Here is a 19,827-nt window from a genome sequence, read left to right on the forward strand (position 1 = left end):
GATTTCTTCGAAATTACGTTATTGAAAATGTGTATATATATATGTATATATATATATATATATATATATATATATATATATATATATATATATATATATATATATATATATATATATGTATATATTAACTCCAATTAATAAGTTCTTTTAGAAATTAGAAATTATATCTATGATTGAACAGTAATTATATATGTGATATATAATCTTTTATATTAATTTCTCTTATTTATACAAATTTTTTTTTAAATTAATAAAACGAAATAAATATATATATGTATATATCTTACGATACGCATGCGTGTAGCCGAGGATCATTAAAAATGTCACTCAGCGACCTCTGGAGGGAGGAAAATGTACGCAAGAGAAAGATAAGTGAGTCGTCGGTATCTTATCGATGGAGTCGAATTCGATACTTTTTTTATGACATCTGTAGGATTTTTTTACTTTACGAGATTGAACATTTCGTATGTTAAAGAAAAAGAAAAAAAGAGTTAGGTATTATCACCACGTCTATTATCTTATGACTGACCTATGTACGTAAAATAATTCCACCCATTTCATCCTATATAATGCAAAATATGTAGAAATGTTGTTTAAAGATTTTATTCAAATATGTTTTTCATGCAGGAATATATATGCATATGTAGAGTGTGATTATTCGTTGCATTTGTAGCATAAGTATATATGTATACGATTGATAATTTTTAGAAAATAAATTACATATCACTATTAAAAAATTTGCGTCCTTTATTTAAATTATATTTAAATTATATTTTACATTAAATTAAATTTTTTTTCTTTGACCTACATATATTGTTACGTAATTAAATAGGTAAAGGTTATATGTAGGTTAAAATACAATAGTTTTGTGTCGAAAAAGGAAGTTGAACGACGATTAAAAATAATGCCTGAAAATATTACTCGTTTTGGGCCTCTTATAGGTGCAATCGATGAAGGTACGAGTAGTGCTAGATTTTTGGTAAGTTATTTTTTCATAATACTCTCAAAACATTAATAAAAATCTGATTTTTGTTTATTTATGAATTATTCGTGCGGATGAACGTTAAATGACATGTGTAGAACATTATGTTGTCGAGAAACAAATAACAAGATATATGTACATTATAGATAATGGAGCTTACAGGGAATGTTTTTTTACGTACACCTTGTGTATTATTTTTCATTAAATAACAAAATTATATGTTTATTTTATGCGAAATTGTTAACAAATTTACGATATAGATTATTATATATGTTTTAGTTAACAAATACTTGTAGACAATTTTTTTATACAATTATTTTCAAATTTGTATATTTGCAAATATTTATTTTTATAAGTGCTTATTCTATTAACAATCTTTTAAAATGTTAAAATATTCTCTGTTTTCTATTAGGTATTCGACGTTTTACAAAGAAAAGTAGTGGCATCTCATCAAATTGAAATTAAACAAAAATATCCTCAAGAAGGATGGGTAGAACAAGATCCAAAGGAGATTCTCCAAGCTGTAATACAGTGTATAAAAAAAACAGTAGAAAAATTAACAGATCTCAACATAAGTACATCAGATATCAAAGCTATTGGTATCACAAATCAAAGAGAAACCACTTTACTTTGGGATAAGGAAACAGGAGAACCTTTGCATAATGCGATTGGTATAAAATATAATTCATCGATATAATTATCTACTTTACGATTCAATTAATATGTAAAGATATATTGCTTTTTATTTTCTTTAGTATGGTTAGATATGAGAACAACAACAACGATGGAAGATGTGCTCGATAGTATTCCAAATAAAACTAGAAATAAACATTATTTAAAACCTCTTTGCGGTCTTCCAATGTCTCCTTATTTTAGCGCATTAAAAATACGGTGGTTAATTGATAACATATCACGTGTAAAGCAGGCTGTTGAAGCAAAAAAGTGTGCTTTTGGAACGGTTGATACTTGGTTGATATGGGTAAGCTGATCATTTAAGATAAAGTCTTGTTTTAAATATCTTATGTTTACATTTAGATATTTTCTATTTTATAGAATCTTACCAAGGGACAATTGCATATAACAGATGTATCTAATGCATCACGTACAATGTTAATGAATATAGAGACTTTAAAATGGGATCCTTTATTATGCCGTTTCTTTGGAATACCTCAACATATCCTTCCAGAAATAAGGTCAAGTGCTGAAGTATATGCTACTATCTCAAATCCTCAAGTTTTGGCTGGTATACCTATCGCAGGTGTAAGTTACTTATTGTTCTCAATATTGATTAGTATATAAACATTTCTGTTCAAAGGTTTTTTTTGAATGTATTTATGAATATATTATATTACATATTTTATAGTGTGTAGGCGATCAGCAAGGAGCTTTGTTAGGTCAGTTGTGTTTAAAACCAGGAGAGGCAAAAGCTACTTATGGCACTGGCTGTTTTTTACTTTATAATACTGGAAATGTTGTAGGTATACATATTATTTAAATTAATTATGTGGTTGCGGACACTATTATTTATGCTCTATATTATTTATTTATTTTTTATTGTTTTCAGAAAATTGATTCAACTCAAGGTTTAATAACAACGATTGCTTATAAAATAGGAAAATCACCAGCAATTTATGCGCTGGAAGGATCAGTGGCAGTAGCAGGAGCTGCTTTAGCCTGGTTGAAAGATAATTTAGAACTCTTTAGTAATCTTGCACAGTCACAAGATATGGCAGAAAGTGTAAGATGTTCTGGAGATGTATATTTCGTCCCAGCATTTTCTGGATTATATGCCCCTTATTGGCAACAAGACGCACGCGGGTATATATTTCGTAAATCGAATTAAATAATAAACGTTGAATTATTTTTTATTATTTCATTATTGTTTAGAGTTATCTGTGGTATTACTGAAGATACACAACAGTATCATATTATCAGAGCTGCTCTTGAAGCTGTATGTTTCCAAACAAGAGATATTTTAGAAGCTATGGTAAAAGATTCTGGTACCAAATTAATGACACTTCAAGTCGATGGTGGAATGACTGTAAATAATTTATTGATGCAACTTCAAGCAGATTTAACTGGAATAAGCGTTGGTATATACGAATATTTTTTTGTAACTGCAAGTAAATTTTTTATTAAAATTTGTTAAAAGAATATCAAGTTTATAAAACTATGTTGCAGTAAGACCTAATATGGTGGAAACAACAGCCTTAGGTGCAGCTATTTTGGCAGGTCTTGGAATTGGTATAATTGATATTAATGATATAGATGCATCGCAAGTTACAAAATTTACACCAACGATAGGAGAAGATGGTAAAGAATTACATATTTTATTTTATAATTATTTGTCAATATTTAAAGATTTTTCTAATGATATATTATCTTTTTATATTTTGTTTAGAACGAGATCTCAGATATTCTAAGTGGAAAATGGCTGTAGAAAGATCCATGAAATGGGATAGTGCTTCAACTTTGATGAATGATTAATTATTTATATAAATATTGTAAATATTAATTTTAGAAAGTTTAGAAATGCTAATGAAATAATTTACATATGCACAAAAAAAAACAAAAATTTTTACAAAAGTTTTAAATATGTCTATAAATATTTTGTTTCTTTGTAAAAAATATATTATCATCTATTATAATTTGTTATTGCATATATAGTGAAATGTTATATATTAAATAATACTTCTCATGTTTTTTACTATATATGTATTATATAAAGAATTATACAAATGTTTAAATGTATTTTAATGAAGGTTAGTATTTAACTTAAAAAAATTAGCAAATATAATTTAATTGACTTGATTTTTAGGTATTTTACTCCTATCATTGATTAGATTTACAAAAATGTCAACAATAATACTGGAGTAAAAAGTTGAATTAAAATCTCGTCTTTTTAAATTGTTACTTCAAAATAGTTTGTGCAATAATATTATTATAACAAAAATATAAAAATTGTATATTTCTCCTTGATTATGCATATGATAACGTGTATAAACAAATATGTTATGTTCTAATAATTCTGTTCTTTTGATTTCCATATCGTCGAACTTGTGTATTTCTTAACTTAAAGAACTTTTTTTCACCAGGTGAATTCTCTGTTTCCTAATTAGTAGAAAAAATATATTATGGAATAAATGATTTATAATATTAAATATATATATATAGTAAATAATAAAAGTTATCATGTTCCTACAAATGAAAATGTATTTATTATACCGTAATTTTGTCTTGACTTGCTATAACACTAAACATTTGTGTTGGTGTTTGTTGCGAAGACGATTTTTGCAATTCATTGAAAAGTTCCTCTTTATCTTTTATCTAAAAAAATATTAGTTGAAATTATATTCATCTTTTTTGATTTAATATAATGTTATATTATTTTTACATTAATATTCGGTTTTACGTATTTAAAAAGTACTTACATTTTGTAACTTTTTATTATTTTGAGATTGAGAATGTGAAAATGGTGGAATTTTTAATATATCCAGTTGTGTTTCCATTTGTTTATCAATTTTAACTTGTATACTTCTATATTTTTGTTCAGCCAAGGCTAATTCTTTTTGATACTTTGTATATTTATTTTCTAACTCAGATTCAGTTTGATTTTTTTCTTTATATTTGGAAATATTACTAACACTTTTCTTTAACTTATTATTATTCTCTTTAATTTCAAAACCTTTATTCCGCAATGTATTATTTTCAGCTTTAGCTTCTTCGAGTGCTTCATGAAGTTTTGTAATATCTTCTTTTAATTGTTCTATTGTATTTTTCATTTTTGTAGTGGTAGTTTTAAATTCCTCCTTTAAAGTAGCTTCCTGCTTTTCTTGAACTTTTTTTTCAGATTGTTTTATATGCTAGATAAAGAAAATAAATATAAAACATTCTATAAATATTTATAATTAATCTTAGAAATATATAAAGACCTGAATTTGTGTTTGATATTCCGTGTACATTTCTGCTTTTTCTTTTTGTAAAGTCTCTATTGCTTTTTGAAGATTTATAATAGTAACATTTTCATTACTTTTTAAATTTTGTATAGTATTTCCTGCTTGTTCTAATTTATTTTTAGTATCTAATAAATTATTCTCAAGGTATCTACATAGTTCCATTTTTTGTCCTATACCTTCAGTTAATTCGCTCTCTTTTGCTTTGTTTTTACTTATCACTTCTAACAATTGTTTTACCTATATTAAAATTATAAATATGTTGATATCAATCATGACAGTATAAATTTGAATATTCTAGTTTTATTACATACCTCATTTGCTTTTTCTTGTGCTTCTTTTTCTTTCTCTTTTTTTAATTTTTCGATATTTTCAATTAATTCTGTATTCTGAGATGAGAGTACTGTTATCTGATTTCTGACATATAAAATAAGATGTAGAAAAAAATTATATGAAATTAATGCAATAATATTTTCTTATACTCATCTTTACTTACATGTAAGAATTCATTTCTTCTTGTAATTTAGTAATGCATATTTCCTTTTCAGTAATTAAGTCTACTGTATTCTTTGTTTTTTCTTCCATTTGTTTTATGGATAATTGTAAGTGGTCTTTTTCGTTTATAACAATTTCATGTTCCTGAAACGAACATTATTAACATTATTAAGCCATTCGAATTATCATTAATTGTACATTAATATATGAATATATAAGAAAACATACTTTTATTAATTTTAGTTTCTCTTCTGTATGAAGACTTATTAAATAGTTCTTCTCAAAAGATAATTTCTCTTCATAACTTTTTGCTTCTTCTTCTAATATATGTTTTACAGAAATCAATTCTTGTATTCTATAGAATATTTAAAAGTGTAAGACTATTATATACAATAAGTTTCATGTAAATTAATATATAATGTATAAAAAACAGTATTTACTTTTTCTCTTGCATCACTAAATTTTCTTCTACTTGATTAATATACTTTTGATGATCAGCATCTATGTTTGTAAAATAATATAAAAATTGTAATATACTTTATGTTGATTAGATTACATACCTTTTGTTTTCATATCATAGAGTTGTTGTTCTTGTCGTTCTACTGTATTTTTTTGCATATCTATTATAGTATTGTATAAAGTAGTTAAATGATTTATATGTTCTTGAAATGTTTTCATACTTTCAGACATATAATTACAATAGTTCGTTATTGTATCTATAGATTCCCATGTAGAAGTCAATCTATGAAAGAAAGTACATTAGAACTGAGAAATGTACTAATATTACAATAAGATTGATATTAATATCTAACTTCTCTGATATTTCGTCTTTAATACTGAGTTCATTTTCTAAATTCGTTGAAAGCGTAATTATATTATCTTCTGCCTCTTGTAATTTTTTTTGCAAAATTTGTATTTTGAGATCTTGATTGTTTGTTTGTTCTGTTTCATCTATACTTGATTTATAATCTTTTACCTGAAAATCGAATTTGTTAATTGTAATGAGAATAATTTTAGTTAAAAAAGTAAATCTTCCAGAATCGAACGTACTTGCATTGAAGAAATTTGCATTCCTGTATGCTTCGACCATTGTCCTATTAATGTATCTACAAATCTGCTACTAGTCTGGCCTACTTTTCTTATTTTTTCAGGGCTATTTGTATGATGTAAAAAATCTCCCTTACGTTTATTTTCTTCTGATTGCATTATGATGGTTTTAAGATAGTAGAAACAAACTATTATAAATTAATAAGAAAATTATGAAAACTTATACTTCGTATATAACGTAATTTACAAAGAAAAAATATCTTCGATTTTTCGTAACTTAATTGTATTGCTCTTTATATGTAAAAGAATTTGATACAATATTCACTGGTAAGATATGGTAAGCAATCACACAATGATGTTTATGGAATATTTATAAAAAAAATTTTGGTCATCTAAGTTTTTATATGTACATAATTTTATTATTAAATATAATGATGGTTGATACCCGATACTTTGGTTTTTTTTTTTTTTAATTTGGCCAATCACACTTTAAATTCGTTAAAATTCGAAGTGCACTGCTGAAGTTAATTGAAGACTTCGATGTTATAAATTGTACGAGTAATTTTACGCAAACAGACACGATTATTCTCAAAAAACTTAGTTTTTGATAATTATGTTTATAAAAATATTTGTCACTTTTTAAACTTTACTCTAATTAGTAAGAATAACATTACTAACGTCTCATATTAAGTTATTAACTTAACTTCAATTGAATTTGAATTATTTATAATTTTGAGTTTTAAATTTACATTTTATATATTATTTAATTTTATTTTATATTCGGAGCGTATTATTATTATATATATATATTATTTTGAGTAGTAATTTTAAAAACATCAGTTCAGTGCCATTTTTTTTTATTCGCAATATCAATGATACAAGTGTAATGAATTTAACTAATATTTTACGTTGCATCAAAAGAAGAGGTTTTGCATATTAGTGCCCATATATTAAAATGTATGTTACTTTAATAACTTTGTTCATTTCATTAATATGATCTATTTTACAACATTTTAAGTTTGATTCACAAAACTTTTCAATATTTATAAGAATAACATTAGATATTATAATTTACATAAAGTATGTGTAAAAAATGATAGTTCTTTTACAATACAATTATAATACAGTAAAAAATATCTATAACAGTTTATTTTACTTCAATGTAATGTAAAGTGTCTTATTGAACTTCGATTATTTTATAATTAAGTTATTCAGACTTAGTTTTTATATCTTCCCGATAATGCAAAAATACTAAAGAAAATAGGAATACACCTCCCATCATTGAAAAAGCACTGACATAATATGGGAATGCACTTGGAATAAATCGTTCATATTGCGTGTGCTGTAAAGGACGAACAGACACCTGAGTTGTACTATATAAGTGCGTCAAACCCATACGAGTATAATCTACTTTAAATTGATATACTCCATATACATCAGGAATCTTAAATCTTGCTTCATAGTGCCCTTTGCCAGTTGGTTTCATAGTCATGCGAACGAACGGATCAATCCGCACAAATTCTAGTTGTAGGTCATTTGTTTCATAAGGAACCCATTTATCACCAGACAGTTTTTCTACATCAATGGAATACACAACATCATCTTTTACTGTATAGGCTGGAGGAGGCTGTGTTTCTCCAACTTTGTGATGGTGAACAGCAGAGACTCGTATTACACCATTTTCTTTAAAGACCCATTGAGTCATAGCTTTAGCCACTGCTTCATTTCCTGATTTTTCATATTTTTGATCACCTAAATATACAGTTTTATTTTATATTCGAATAAATATTTTAGTGCATGTATGTAAACATTTGTATTACCTTGTACTTTTTGAACTGATTTCGTAAATGCTTCGTCACTAAAGAAGAAGAGTGAACCAGAAAATAAAACTCTAGCATTGTTCCTGGCTTGTAGAGCTCCAATTAATAAAGTATTTTTACCAACAGCATGGGGATATTCTTTAATTGGATTATTCGGATTATAAGAATAAGCAGAATTAGCTGCAGTTAATAAACGAAGTAATAAAGGATTATTAGCATCTGCTATTAATCCTGTTCCTTCATATAATAATGGAGGAATATTTTTACTTCCTACAATAACGGAAGCATCAATTAAATTAGTTGGATTAGCTACTATCATGGTATGATAACCACTATCAGAAACATCATAATTCATATGATCAATAACAGAAGCCCCTTCTTCATCAATTTCAAAACCACATTCTGATGCCAGTTCACGTAATGCATCTCCTGATTGTGAAGATCCAGCAACCAATACATTTCCACCTCCGTCGATAAAATCTGTAATAGCATCTACGCTTAAAGAACCACCAAATTCTTCTATGGATGGTGCGAATATAATTAAATGTTGATATAGATATTCTCCATACTTTGAAAGTTGTAAATTAGCATCATCAGCTAATTTAAATATTAAACTATATCCAGCATCTGTAATTACAAATTCATAGATCAAATTATCGAAAAAATGCATTTTATTATAAATGTAAAATTTTTTTTATAAATATTATTTAAATTTCTTTCATATAGAAGGTAATAGAAAAATTGGTCATAACTGTCAATGATAAAAAAATAAGTCTATTCACATACCTTGTAACGTTCTGAAAAATATGGAATGTGTTTCTTTAATTGCAAGATTGTCAAGCAATACTAGAGTTGGTCCACCGGCATTCGCAAAAGCGAAAATACAGAGAAAAGATAAATATTTAAACGTTAACTTCATTTTGGTTATCATCTATTGCCACGAGACACAACCAGTGTTGTCGTGCTAAAACGCGTAGGGAATTTAGTTCACATTTAAAGGAGAAACAAAATCTCAAGTAAAATTTTGTACTGATCGAAGCTCTACCTAGTAGTAAATTTCAAAAGTTGAGCTTATTATAATAAAAAAGTAATAATAATGAAATGTAAAGAGTATTATAAAATGTTATGTCGAAAGAGGCTGCTGTATATTGTCGATAATGTGGAGACAGAATAGGGGAGCTCGATGTTCACTCTTCGAAATATAGCGTAGTATTAACTTGTTATGTATTGAAATCATTTACATCACTCATTAAATTCAAATTTAATTCATTTAAAGATTATTCATCACAGATTAAATTCAAAATTTTTATTTATTTGTCATTATATACATTACTTAAGCATAATGAACATATTTTTTATTATCATTTTTATTTTCCATTGCTTAATAATTTTTGTTAATTTATTTTGTATATTTATTTTTTGCTGTATATAATTGTATTATTTAAATGTTTGACCTTCATCTTCTTTAATATGATTTTTTATCCAATCTAGGTAACTGAATACACGAGTAAAAACATCCGGTCGATTTTTTGCACATGGAATACCCCAAGAAACAACTCCGACTTGTTCATCTCCGTCGATAAGAGGACCACCAGAATCACCCTGTATATTATCGAGTACATATGTATTATTAGTAAATATTATTTTAAATATTTATTAATCGTTTTTTTAATAGTATCATACAAAAAAAAATTTTAAAGTACATACATGACAAGCACCTTCTCCATATTGATTTAAGGTACAAATGTTCGTGTCGGAAACGGGAATTCCAGCAATTATTACCATTGTAGCACACTTTTTTTGATCAATTACTTTTAATTTGATGTGTTGAAGTTCGTTCGGTGAATTTCCAGGATACTAAAATGTGTCGATATTATAATATACATAGATGATTTTTTTGTACAAATGTATATTTTTTAAATTATAAAATTACTATAGTATAATATATACTTACACTTGTTCTACCCCAACCCGATAATGTAACATAACTATCAATTTTTTTATAATTCTCTGTCGGTAAGTTAATTGGTTTTATTTTGTCGGTAAATTCGATGTCCTTATCAACTTTAATTAATCCGATATCATTTTTTATTTTTCTTGGATTATATTCTTCGTGAGCTATTGTCATATTTGCTTGGTACAGGTTACCACCTTTGTCTAAGGTATTGGTTCCTAATACAATGGCTATACGGCTAGCATCCAATCTATTTTCATTTAGTTAATGATATAATTATAAATTGGATAATATTTCTATGTTGGTTCATTCATGAAGTTCTTTCATTTTAATAGTAGAATGCGCTACTAGTAGAATTTTCTCTTCATTATGAATATTATGAATATTTCACGTAACTCACCCAGCAAGACAATGAGCCGCGGTAAGGATCCATCGTTTATTTAAAATGGAACCTCCGCAGAAGTGTTTTTTTTTAATACGAAGAGAAGCCTGATGTGGAAATTGTCCTTCTTCTGCAGCCGAACCACCAACAATTTTAGGAACTGACGAATCAGTTGCTTAAAAAAAAGAATTATTAAAGCTTTTTTCTTTTGCAATAATATTAATCGCTATTTTATATAGAATATAGTGTAGCTCACCAATCGCATCGTACATAGTGATTACACTATAAATATAAAGAAATACCAACATTTTGAATGCAATCAAGTCAAAATACGTCTACTAAACTTTGTTTTCTACTATACTACAAAATTCTCTCGCAACTTATATATATATATATATATATATATATATATATATATATATATATATATATAAGCGATAGGTTTCTAACATCACATGTATTGAATATCAACTCATAAAAAAGAGTATTTAAATTTGGGTCAGATATAAGTGATAGAAAATTACATCTGAAATGTATCTCACGTGCATGAGATAACTGAAAGATATACTGGTGGTGTATTACTTATTTTACCGGAAGAGTATTATCATGAGGTCAAAGAATACTATTTGCAAAAAAAGAAAAACGTAGCGTTTAATATAACAATACTTGGGAAGTAGTACAGCAAGTAATAAATTAAATAGTTAAATTACAATATTATAATTATTGATCGTTTCAAACATTTATACGGATGGGAAAATAATATATGAAAATTGTGATATTTAATTTGTTACTTATAATTATAATTGTTTATTATTATCGTATATCTGAATTGTTCCAATTGTTATATATTATTGTATATTATATATCTATACAACTTAATTATTTAGACAATTATTTTATTATACTTTTAATATTTTGATCAAATATGAAAATTAAGTTTCTAGTGCCATCTTTAGTCATTCAGTGAATCTAACTACTAGAATCAATTGCTAGTTGAATTTCCAAACCTTCCGTATTACAATGATTATTCTTATGAGGTACTGTTTTCGATATAAATATATTATATTTAATTTCACAGATTATTTTGTTTAAAATAATACGCATTTTTGTGATTTTTATACTTTCGGATGGAAAGATCATAACCTAAAAAGTTCTGTCTTCTGGTGACAGCAGTGCTGAGTATACGTCTTCTTTAACAACGTGTTACCTGTGCAGATGCGGCATTTTACAAACATTCGCCGTATAAAGTATTAATTAATTTTAATAGACAATGACTGAAGAAACTGTAGAAATCGAAGCATTGTCCATAAATGGAACAGACGTCGAAGAAGATGTTGTAACACCGTGGAATGTTACGAGTAAAAATGATACTGGAATTGATTATGATAAATTAATAAGTAAGTTGTGAATTATGTATTTCATGTGATAAGAAATTTTTTAGATTTATAATTAGAATTTTTTAATCACTCGACATTACTAAATTTTTATAAGTATGTTTTTGTAAAATTTTCCAGTTTTGTCAATTTTATATTGAAATATTCATATTGTTTCAGAGAGATTTGGAAGTTCCAAGGTAGATGATGAATTAATAACTAGATTTGAAAAGATTACACAAAAAAGGCCTCATCATTTTTTAAGAAGAGGAATATTTTTTTCGCACCGTGATATGCACACTATATTAAATCTTTATGAACAAGGAAAACTGTTCTACCTTTATACGGGTAGAGGTCCTAGTTCAGATTCTATGCATTTAGGACATTTAATACCATTTATGTTTTGCAAATGGTTACAAGATGTCTTTGATGTTCCTTTGGTGATACAATTGACGGATGATGAAAAAGCTATATGGAAAAACATAGATATAGAAAGTGCTATTAAGTTAGCGTATAATAATGCAAAAGATATTATTGCTTGCGGCTTTAATCCAGCTAAAACATTTATCTTTTCAAATTTAGAACACATTGGAAATAATCCAGCTTTTTATCAAAATATGATTAGGATACAACGTTCTGTTACATACAATCAAGTGAAAGGTATATTTGGCTTTGGTGATAGTGATCCTATTGGAAAGATTGCCTTCCCGCCAACTCAGGCTGCTCCGGCAATTTCTGGAACATTTCCTTTTATTTTTCAAAATAAGAAAGTTGCTTGTTTGATACCATGTGCTATAGATCAAGATCCATACTTTCGGATGACAAGAGATGTAATGCCTAAAATTGGATATCCTAAACCTGCTCTGTTACACTCCACTTTTTTCCCAGCATTGCAAGGTTCTAAAACAAAAATGTCTGCAAGCGATAGCAACACAGCAGTATTTCTAACAGACACACCCAAGCAAATAAAGAATAAAATTAATAAGTATGCATTTTCTGGTGGGCAAGCAACTATAGAAGAACACAGACGACTAGGTGGAAACTGTGAAGTAGATGTATCCTATCAGTGGCTACGATTTTTCTTAGAAGATGATGAAAAATTAAAAAAAATCAGAGAAGTAAGTTTTTCCTCATAAATAACTTTATTGTTTTACAATTTCCGAATAATCATACGATTTAAATATTTCTAGGGATATACTAGCGGACAGATTCTCTCAGGAGAAATAAAAAAAGAGTTAATCGAAGTATTACAACCTCTCGTTGTTAAACATCAAGAAGCTAGAAGTAAAATAACAGATGAAATTTTAAAGGAGTTCATGACTCCGCGAGATTTATGTTTTATAAGTAAAACTTAATTCTTAGACAACTAGAACATTTGCACGAAATGTCCTTATTCGCAAGCTGTATTAAATTATTGTTAACTTTTAATTAATTTATCATTAAACAGCACATGTGTAGAGGCGTCTTTATACAGTATCTGGGCCTTAAGGAAGTTTTCAATGTTAATAAAATTAATTTAATTTTTCGATGATCCACGTTTATTCATAAAACCCATGCTGTTAATCTTTTCCTTTTACGTGACTACAGATATATGTATGTAACCCCAATATATGGATAAATTACGATATCGTAAGTTAACAAGTAAGTAATATCAAATGAAAATTTATGAAAGATCACGATTTTTAGTTGTAGAAGTGTGAAACATATGTTTCATCTTAAATATTCGAAATATAGCTACGATAGAAAATATCGTAGTACGAAAAACTTCCATCCTTCCGTTAGCAAACGATTCGGCCAAGAAGCTTTTCAATTGGATGGACTTAGCCGCAAGAAAACATTTTGGTGGTACGAGGAATGGGGATCTTCTATGAGGATGTAGATCAAGTAAAGCCAGCGATGTGAAGATATCTCAACGGAAATTCGATGATATAGTATGTTGGTGTTGGGTGGATGGAAAAACTAGGATTGGAGGAGATAGAAGAAGAGAAGAAGGAGAGATAAAGAGAGGGCAAGGAAATGCAAATGGAGAAGTCCAGTGTTTCCAGCACTCTTCGAAAATTGCGTAGCAGAGCCAGCATTTTATATCAAACAGTTCAATGTTTGTCGAGTAACCAGAGCCAATTTTGTTCGATAGTTATTTTCCGTGCCAACCCTTTTCCAAGCTTTATGTTGATATTATTCTCAGACCTTCGGATAATAACGAACTTATCGAGTATTATTTATATTGAAAGGCTTATAAACCAATCGAATGTGGAAGAGATCGAATAATAATCGGCCCTCTCCATATGTATTTATGTATCTACTACATAGTATGTATATATATACATATATATATACATATATATATATATATATATATATATATACGTACATATATATAAACATTATATATACACACACACACATCTGTGGGTGTAAAGATATATCGAAGAGCATTTCTTTTTTGTTCTTTGTATATTCTATGGAGACGAATAAATATTTATATCATTTTTATCGAGGGGGTTGTGGAAAAGAACGAGCTTTGTAATAACGTTGAGACTGAAGGCCAGCAAGTGACAGAGAAACAATGGCTAAAAGGATTTCGCAATAAAGTCATCCCCGACTATCTTTATTACTAGCAAAGTGTATATTCATCGCAAAAGATTCTATGGAAAATCTTTACCATGAGAGTTTGCGTTAATATTACGTATATACATATGTGTCACAAGAGATCGTAAAAGTATGTAAAATCGAGATAATTATATTTTTTTTAGTGCATCGTTCTATTTGGTAAGTACACACACACAGATATATATATATATATATATATATATATATATATATATATATATATATATATATATATATATATGATACTATTTTATATGTTTAAATCTGTTTTATTTCTTTCAGTTATTCTTTTTCAAAACGTTGAGTCCCGATTTATGTGAATACTTCTCGCGAGAAAACGTACGACGACCATGTTACGGGAATATTTTTTACGGTAGAGAAAGAATAAAACTTATATAATTTCTCAGAAGTAACTGCGTCTCTCTCTTGACTGTCCTCCTCCCGTGGCAGTCGTTATAGTTACACCGTATATTCTCTTGAAACAATGGCGTGGTGGCAAAACAAAGGGATAAGCGAGAAAAAAGGTCAAAGACGAGACCGGTGAAATATAATAATACTTGCGGAGCGAGAAAGCTCACGTTTCATCGTAGCGGTTTAACCCTCTCTATATATATACATGTACAGGGTGAGTTTTTTGAATTAAAATATCTAAATATCTCGATAACAACGTATTTAAAAAAGTTTGAAACAAAAGTTGTTTTATTTTGTTTTATTTAGCAAACATAACAGCATTATTTATTTTTGATATTGTGGACGTTTTCATGGTTATTTGAAGGTCAACTTTATATTTTTATGTGGAAACCTATAATTTTTGAAACGGAATCTTAGTTCAAGTAAAAAAACGAACAATTTTTATCTAAAACATTTTTTTATATTGTCTCTATTTTCTATGATCTTTAACATTGTTTAAATAAAAAACTATGGCAAGTAAAAATATAAAAAGAATAGATATCTTTATGTAGAAAAATATTAATAAATATTCAAAATGCCGGCCATTAATTTCGATACACAAGACAGGATAGGACTAGATACGATAACAGGATAAGGTCGACTACGCTCAGGTTGGCTCGGGTCAGTTATTCCGATTGGTCAGTGGTCGATACCGATTATTTTCTAAACGATGCATAGTAGCAATTTTTTATCAAATATGAATTTGATTGGGAATGATCATTACTATATAAATATGCAAGAAAATTATAAGTATCTATTTAAAAATATTATATTCACTTTCATAACTGCAGAAGGTCATGAGTAAAAAAGAGATGTTTATGTGCATTTTGTAGCTGAATTTTTTTTAATCTGTTTTATTTCTTCCAGTTATTTTTTTCCAAAACGCTGAGTCCCGATTTATGTGAATACTTCTCGCGAGAGAATGTACAATGACCATATACGGGAATATTTTTTAAGAACCATGCGAATTTTTTCTAATAAACTTTCTCGTAATTTCAACCAGTTGTGAGATATTTGGATATCTATGGATAGACACCCTGTATATATTTACATCTCTCTCGCTCCATCCCTCATTCTTACACTTTGTCTCTCTCTTTTTTTTCTATTCGTGGAATAATTTCGGAGATACTGACAATAAGTTAAAAGAGCTGTTTCGAGGGTGAATGCGTAGAGCACGTCGACGTCTCTATATCGTAAATTATTTTCTTCTCGGACGTGTATCCGTGTAGCGATAAATTCAGGATATCATTTTTCGACGTTGTTCTATGATTTATTCGACATAGCCATCGTCATCGTGAACTCCAGATTCTATTTTCCAATCGTGATATATATATATATATATATACACAATATAGTTTTAAATCAGTATATCTATATTTTTTTTAGACGAATCATTGCTTTTTATTTTTTCCTAACAAAATGTCCTGAAATTGTAAACAAATTTTGAGAAGGAAAATATCCTTTTAATGTATATAACAATTAAAAATCTGGGTATTTCATAAATAAGACGAACTCTTAAGCTCTTCATATCAGTTTCTACTATATTCCGAATATTTGTTTCTTTCTCTGTTGATAAATGCTTAGAATACAAGCATATTTTTTATTCACTGCGTGAATGATTCCGTCCAATAAAAGAAAATATTCTTTTACGGTCTTCCCACGATAGCACGTGCTTAAGGCGCGAAAGAACATCTCATCCCCTATTAGCCCAAATTCCAGTGCGTGGCGTTTAGTTATATTGTAGGTAGTGGTATAGCGATGTGTTACGTTTTCGTAACCCTTACCAAATGTGATCCTCGACGGTTTAATGTTCCTGGATTTGCCTTGGGTAGTTGTAAGGATGATACATCTATGGTATACATTAAGCTACTGTGTTTGGCTTTTCTATTAGGCTAATCAAGACCGTGACTGTGAATACACGGAGTAGATGCTATGTATAGAGAGGAATATGGTTTGGAAGAAGGACTCTCACCTCCCCCCTTTACACTCCCATCATACACCCTCTTGATACCCTCTTTGCACCCTGCACGTCGTCTCTGTCTTGTCTATGTGCTACCATGGTCGCGTATCCATGGCGAAATCGATGCCCTCACGAGAACAGTGTTGAAGCAAGCCTGAGTGAGAGGGTGAGAGAGAGAGAGAGAGAGAGAGAGAGAGAGAGAGAGAGAGAGAGAGAGAGAGAGAAAGAGAAAGAGAAAGAGAAAGAGAGAGAGAGAGAGAGAGAGAGAGAGAGAGAGAGAGAGAGAGTGAGGATAACGTGAACATGTCGATATCTCAACTAACATCGAGGATACGCACGCGGAATCCAGCGACGTCAAACCTTTGCTCTTGTATATCGACGCTATGTCGTTCAGGTACATGCAACTCAGCTTCGTTTTATTCCGATGCCGTTCGTGCGATTGACGTGCTACAATGATGACTTTACCTACCTCTGAGAGTCAGATTATTCGATCTATATATGTATATATATATGTATGTATTTATATGTATATGGAAGTATATAGAGTGGATGTAAATGATTAATATAAATTTTATGAGGCTGATTAGAATTTGTTTGAAAAAAGATGTATGGTGATAGAGATAATCGCGGTATGTGACCATCTTTACTTATATTTTCTTGAAAATATTAAGTATTTAATTATTAAATTATCGAGGAAATGATTATTAAAATATTTTCAAGATTGCAGTTTATTTATAGATTTTACCACGAATTAAACGAAATAAAATTAGAGCAAATTTTCAAAATGCAAAACCAATGAAAATTTTCAAGCAATTAATATTCATTTACTTACGTGTTACACAGTTCACCCTATATATTTGCTTTCGATAATTCCATAATAACGACGAATACGCCTTAAACAACATGTTCTCCCCCTTTCTCTCTCTCTTCCTCCCTCTCTTTCTCTCTTCGTTCGCATTACAAAATATTGTTCATGATGGGTTGAGCAACAGCAATAAAATGAATTTCACCTCAGCGAAATACCCGAGCATTTGATTATTCGAACAATTCCTGGTATCGTTGTTTTTGTTTCCCTTAACATAATGCAAATAGTCATTATCGTTGATTTTTACGGATGTGCCTGTATTTCCGTGTAATTTCATATTTCCGCGAATAAATTCGCAAAGTTGAAGGTCGCGAGAATTTAATTCGTTTCATCGACGTGTGAAATCTGGCGGCATTTTTTCAACTCGCACGAAACGATTTTCACACGTTTTCAGAGGATTCAAATCGAGCGTGGTTGAATTTTATTACTATTAAAATATTAACGTTCAGGATTAAAACGTGGAAATATGTGTGTACACATACGTACGCACATACTCACACACACACATGCGAAATAAAAAAACACACGAGAGAAATATTAATCGTTGATGGCACGAACTCTCGTATTAAAGTCATTATCTTTTAACGAAAATGACGCTCTTGTTCCGTGTTAATCCGAATCAACGTGTATTTTAAAAGTTACGTTCGTTTCAATGTTTATCTTCTCAACGCTTTCACGAGACATGTTTCTTTTTCTTTTTTCTTTTCATTATTTTTTTCTTGGAGTATCTCGTGACTATTTTGCTTGAATCAGGACGTTCCTTACTCGGTATAGAAGTCAAATAGAACAGAGGACCGAGAAAGAAAGAAGTAGAGCGTGAGGAAGAGAAAGAGAGAGAGATAGAGGGAGAGGAAGCGGGAGAGATAGATGTAACATTCCAAGGACATTCCTAGAAATTCGCGGGACTTAGAAAATTTGTAACTTTATAACTTTGGCAATTTCGGTACGCTCAACGGCCACGACGAGAAAGTATTAAGTAGGGTGATGTATGTCAGCAATATACTTAAGGCGAATGTCCGTTGGGATTTTAAAGCTGACACTTTGGATCAACGTTCTTCCACGAGAGGTCTTGCAGGACTTTGCTCGCGTAATAAGGCAGGGATATTTTTAAGAGCGTAAAAATATGAATCATTATGCTTCATTTCGATCTCATGTTTCGACCTATTTTCTATCTGCATCTATTTTATTCCCTACTCAAGAGTGAAAAAAGAGATCCTCTTCGTAGAACTAAAACGTAACTTTTTTGATGTTAGTTGAATTTAGTTTTATAATATTCCAAAAATAAGAGAGAGAGAGAGAGAGAGAGGGAGAGAGAGAAATAGAAATATGCAATGTCAGAGATTATGATCGTTGATGAATAGATAAGGAAGGTAACGATGTTTCCGATTAGCATAAGGGCTTATAACTACCCAAGGACACATCGTTTGAGGAACCGATCCAAATGAGATAAGGATACCGTTAACAAATCTTTTCTCAAATCGTGAATAAAAGAGAAACGAACATAAACGGATGGTAGTTTTTTCTCTCTCTTTTTCCCTCGTATCGTTTATGACCGATTATAAATTTTTTCCACTATAAAAGCTAAAGGGTTGGGATTTTATAATGGAAGATATATACCACTGATAAGTTTCTCAAATTAAAAAGTAAACGCGCGCGGCCGTGGGTCGAGCCTAATGAATCTCGTTTAAGGACTTTAATTATCGTAGCGTAAAATGTATATTTTAAAGGCTTGATTATCATAGTTCTCCACATCGAACAAATACGTACATATATCGCGGACTAATTTTTCAACATATTTATAGAACGTAAGTATGTATGTATATATGTACGTATATAGACTTATAATAGTTAACGACAATTTGCAAATGACGTCAAAAATTTTAGTGAGATAAAAAATTCATATATACATAGGTATGTATACATACATAGATACATA

General features: G+C 29.1%; 5 protein-coding genes across 6 annotated transcripts; 2 read left to right on the top strand and 3 right to left on the bottom strand.

Moving 5' to 3' along the window:
• Nucleotides 1-478: 478 nt before the first annotated feature.
• On the top strand, nt 479-3,584 carry LOC124425233 (glycerol kinase-like). The gene is made up of 9 exons (XM_046965324.1): nt 479-979; nt 1,395-1,653; nt 1,738-1,961; nt 2,036-2,242; nt 2,346-2,456; nt 2,547-2,800; nt 2,870-3,075; nt 3,164-3,295; nt 3,384-3,584. The coding sequence occupies exons 1-9, from the start codon at nt 905-907 to the stop codon at nt 3,467-3,469; spliced, it is 1,554 nt and encodes a 517-aa protein (XP_046821280.1). The 5' UTR covers nt 479-904; the 3' UTR covers nt 3,470-3,584.
• Nucleotides 3,585-3,624: 40 nt separating this feature from the next.
• Nucleotides 3,625-7,222, bottom strand: LOC124424792 (putative leucine-rich repeat-containing protein DDB_G0290503). The gene is made up of 11 exons (XM_046964293.1): nt 6,481-7,222; nt 6,243-6,406; nt 5,991-6,172; nt 5,871-5,931; nt 5,659-5,785; nt 5,432-5,574; nt 5,250-5,352; nt 4,915-5,175; nt 4,414-4,845; nt 4,208-4,309; nt 3,625-4,093 (listed from the first exon to the last, which is right to left on the bottom strand). Exons 1-11 carry the CDS (start codon nt 6,634-6,636, stop codon nt 3,995-3,997), a joined length of 1,830 nt encoding a protein of 609 aa, XP_046820249.1. The 5' UTR covers nt 6,637-7,222; the 3' UTR covers nt 3,625-3,994.
• A 95-nt stretch (nt 7,223-7,317) lies between these two features.
• LOC124424793 (dolichyl-diphosphooligosaccharide--protein glycosyltransferase 48 kDa subunit) lies at nt 7,318-9,381 on the bottom strand. The gene is made up of 3 exons (XM_046964294.1): nt 9,084-9,381; nt 8,298-8,924; nt 7,318-8,229 (listed from the first exon to the last, which is right to left on the bottom strand). Exons 1-3 carry the CDS (start codon nt 9,226-9,228, stop codon nt 7,685-7,687), a joined length of 1,317 nt encoding a protein of 438 aa, XP_046820250.1. The 5' UTR covers nt 9,229-9,381; the 3' UTR covers nt 7,318-7,684.
• Nucleotides 9,382-9,619: 238 nt separating this feature from the next.
• LOC124424795 (chymotrypsin-2-like) lies at nt 9,620-11,002 on the bottom strand. The gene is made up of 5 exons (XM_046964297.1): nt 10,890-11,002; nt 10,652-10,808; nt 10,252-10,501; nt 10,005-10,154; nt 9,620-9,899 (listed from the first exon to the last, which is right to left on the bottom strand). Exons 1-5 carry the CDS (start codon nt 10,939-10,941, stop codon nt 9,735-9,737), a joined length of 774 nt encoding a protein of 257 aa, XP_046820253.1. The 5' UTR covers nt 10,942-11,002; the 3' UTR covers nt 9,620-9,734.
• A 592-nt stretch (nt 11,003-11,594) lies between these two features.
• On the top strand, nt 11,595-13,537 carry LOC124424794 (tryptophan--tRNA ligase, cytoplasmic). Of its 2 annotated transcripts, none has more exons than XM_046964295.1 (4): nt 11,595-11,670; nt 11,769-12,030; nt 12,187-13,124; nt 13,197-13,537. In XM_046964295.1, exons 2-4 carry the CDS (start codon nt 11,904-11,906, stop codon nt 13,359-13,361), a joined length of 1,230 nt encoding a protein of 409 aa, XP_046820251.1. In that variant the 5' UTR covers nt 11,595-11,670; nt 11,769-11,903; the 3' UTR covers nt 13,362-13,537. The 2 variants fall into 2 exon arrangements, with proteins under 2 accessions (XP_046820251.1, XP_046820252.1); XM_046964296.1 differs by having other exon boundaries at nt 11,652-11,670; nt 11,807-12,030.
• The last annotated feature ends 6,290 nt before the right edge of the window (nt 13,538-19,827 follow it).

This window comes from Vespa crabro, chromosome 6, assembly GCF_910589235.1.
Source record: "Vespa crabro chromosome 6, iyVesCrab1.2, whole genome shotgun sequence".
Taxonomy (NCBI): Eukaryota; Metazoa; Arthropoda; class Insecta; order Hymenoptera; family Vespidae; genus Vespa; species Vespa crabro.

What these genes read in the sequence shown, in the direction of transcription:
- LOC124424795 (XM_046964297.1), bottom strand. Translation starts at nt 10,941, where the DNA reads ATGTTGGTATTTCTTTATATTTATAGTGTAATCACTATGTACGATGCG. An exon ending in GCGGCTCATTGTCTTGCTGG is followed by an intron (nt 10,502 to 10,651) that starts GTGAGTTACGTG and finishes AAATGAAAATAG; the next exon opens with ATTGGATGCTAGCCGTATAG. An exon ending in ATGGAGAAGGTGCTTGTCAT is followed by an intron (nt 9,900 to 10,004) that starts GTATGTACTTTA and finishes GATAATATACAG; the next exon opens with GGTGATTCTGGTGGTCCTCT.
- LOC124424794 (XM_046964295.1), top strand. Translation starts at nt 11,904, where the DNA reads ATGACTGAAGAAACTGTAGAAATCGAAGCATTGTCCATAAATGGAACA. An exon ending in TGATTATGATAAATTAATAA is followed by an intron (nt 12,031 to 12,186) that starts GTAAGTTGTGAA and finishes ATATTGTTTCAG; the next exon opens with AGAGATTTGGAAGTTCCAAG. An exon ending in AATTAAAAAAAATCAGAGAA is followed by an intron (nt 13,125 to 13,196) that starts GTAAGTTTTTCC and finishes AAATATTTCTAG; the next exon opens with GGATATACTAGCGGACAGAT.
- LOC124424792 (XM_046964293.1), bottom strand. Translation starts at nt 6,636, where the DNA reads ATGCAATCAGAAGAAAATAAACGTAAGGGAGATTTTTTACATCATACA. An exon ending in GAAGAAATGAATTCTTACAT is followed by an intron (nt 5,353 to 5,431) that starts GTAAGTAAAGAT and finishes TTTATATGTCAG; the next exon opens with AAATCAGATAACAGTACTCT. An exon ending in AATATCAAACACAAATTCAG is followed by an intron (nt 4,846 to 4,914) that starts GTCTTTATATAT and finishes TTCTTTATCTAG; the next exon opens with CATATAAAACAATCTGAAAA.
- LOC124424793 (XM_046964294.1), bottom strand. Translation starts at nt 9,228, where the DNA reads ATGATAACCAAAATGAAGTTAACGTTTAAATATTTATCTTTTCTCTGT. An exon ending in ATTTTTCAGAACGTTACAAG is followed by an intron (nt 8,925 to 9,083) that starts GTATGTGAATAG and finishes TTGTAATTACAG; the next exon opens with ATGCTGGATATAGTTTAATA. An exon ending in ATCAGTTCAAAAAGTACAAG is followed by an intron (nt 8,230 to 8,297) that starts GTAATACAAATG and finishes CTGTATATTTAG; the next exon opens with GTGATCAAAAATATGAAAAA.
- LOC124425233 (XM_046965324.1), top strand. Translation starts at nt 905, where the DNA reads ATGCCTGAAAATATTACTCGTTTTGGGCCTCTTATAGGTGCAATCGAT. An exon ending in ACCTTTGCATAATGCGATTG is followed by an intron (nt 1,654 to 1,737) that starts GTATAAAATATA and finishes TATTTTCTTTAG; the next exon opens with TATGGTTAGATATGAGAACA. An exon ending in ACCAACGATAGGAGAAGATG is followed by an intron (nt 3,296 to 3,383) that starts GTAAAGAATTAC and finishes TATTTTGTTTAG; the next exon opens with AACGAGATCTCAGATATTCT.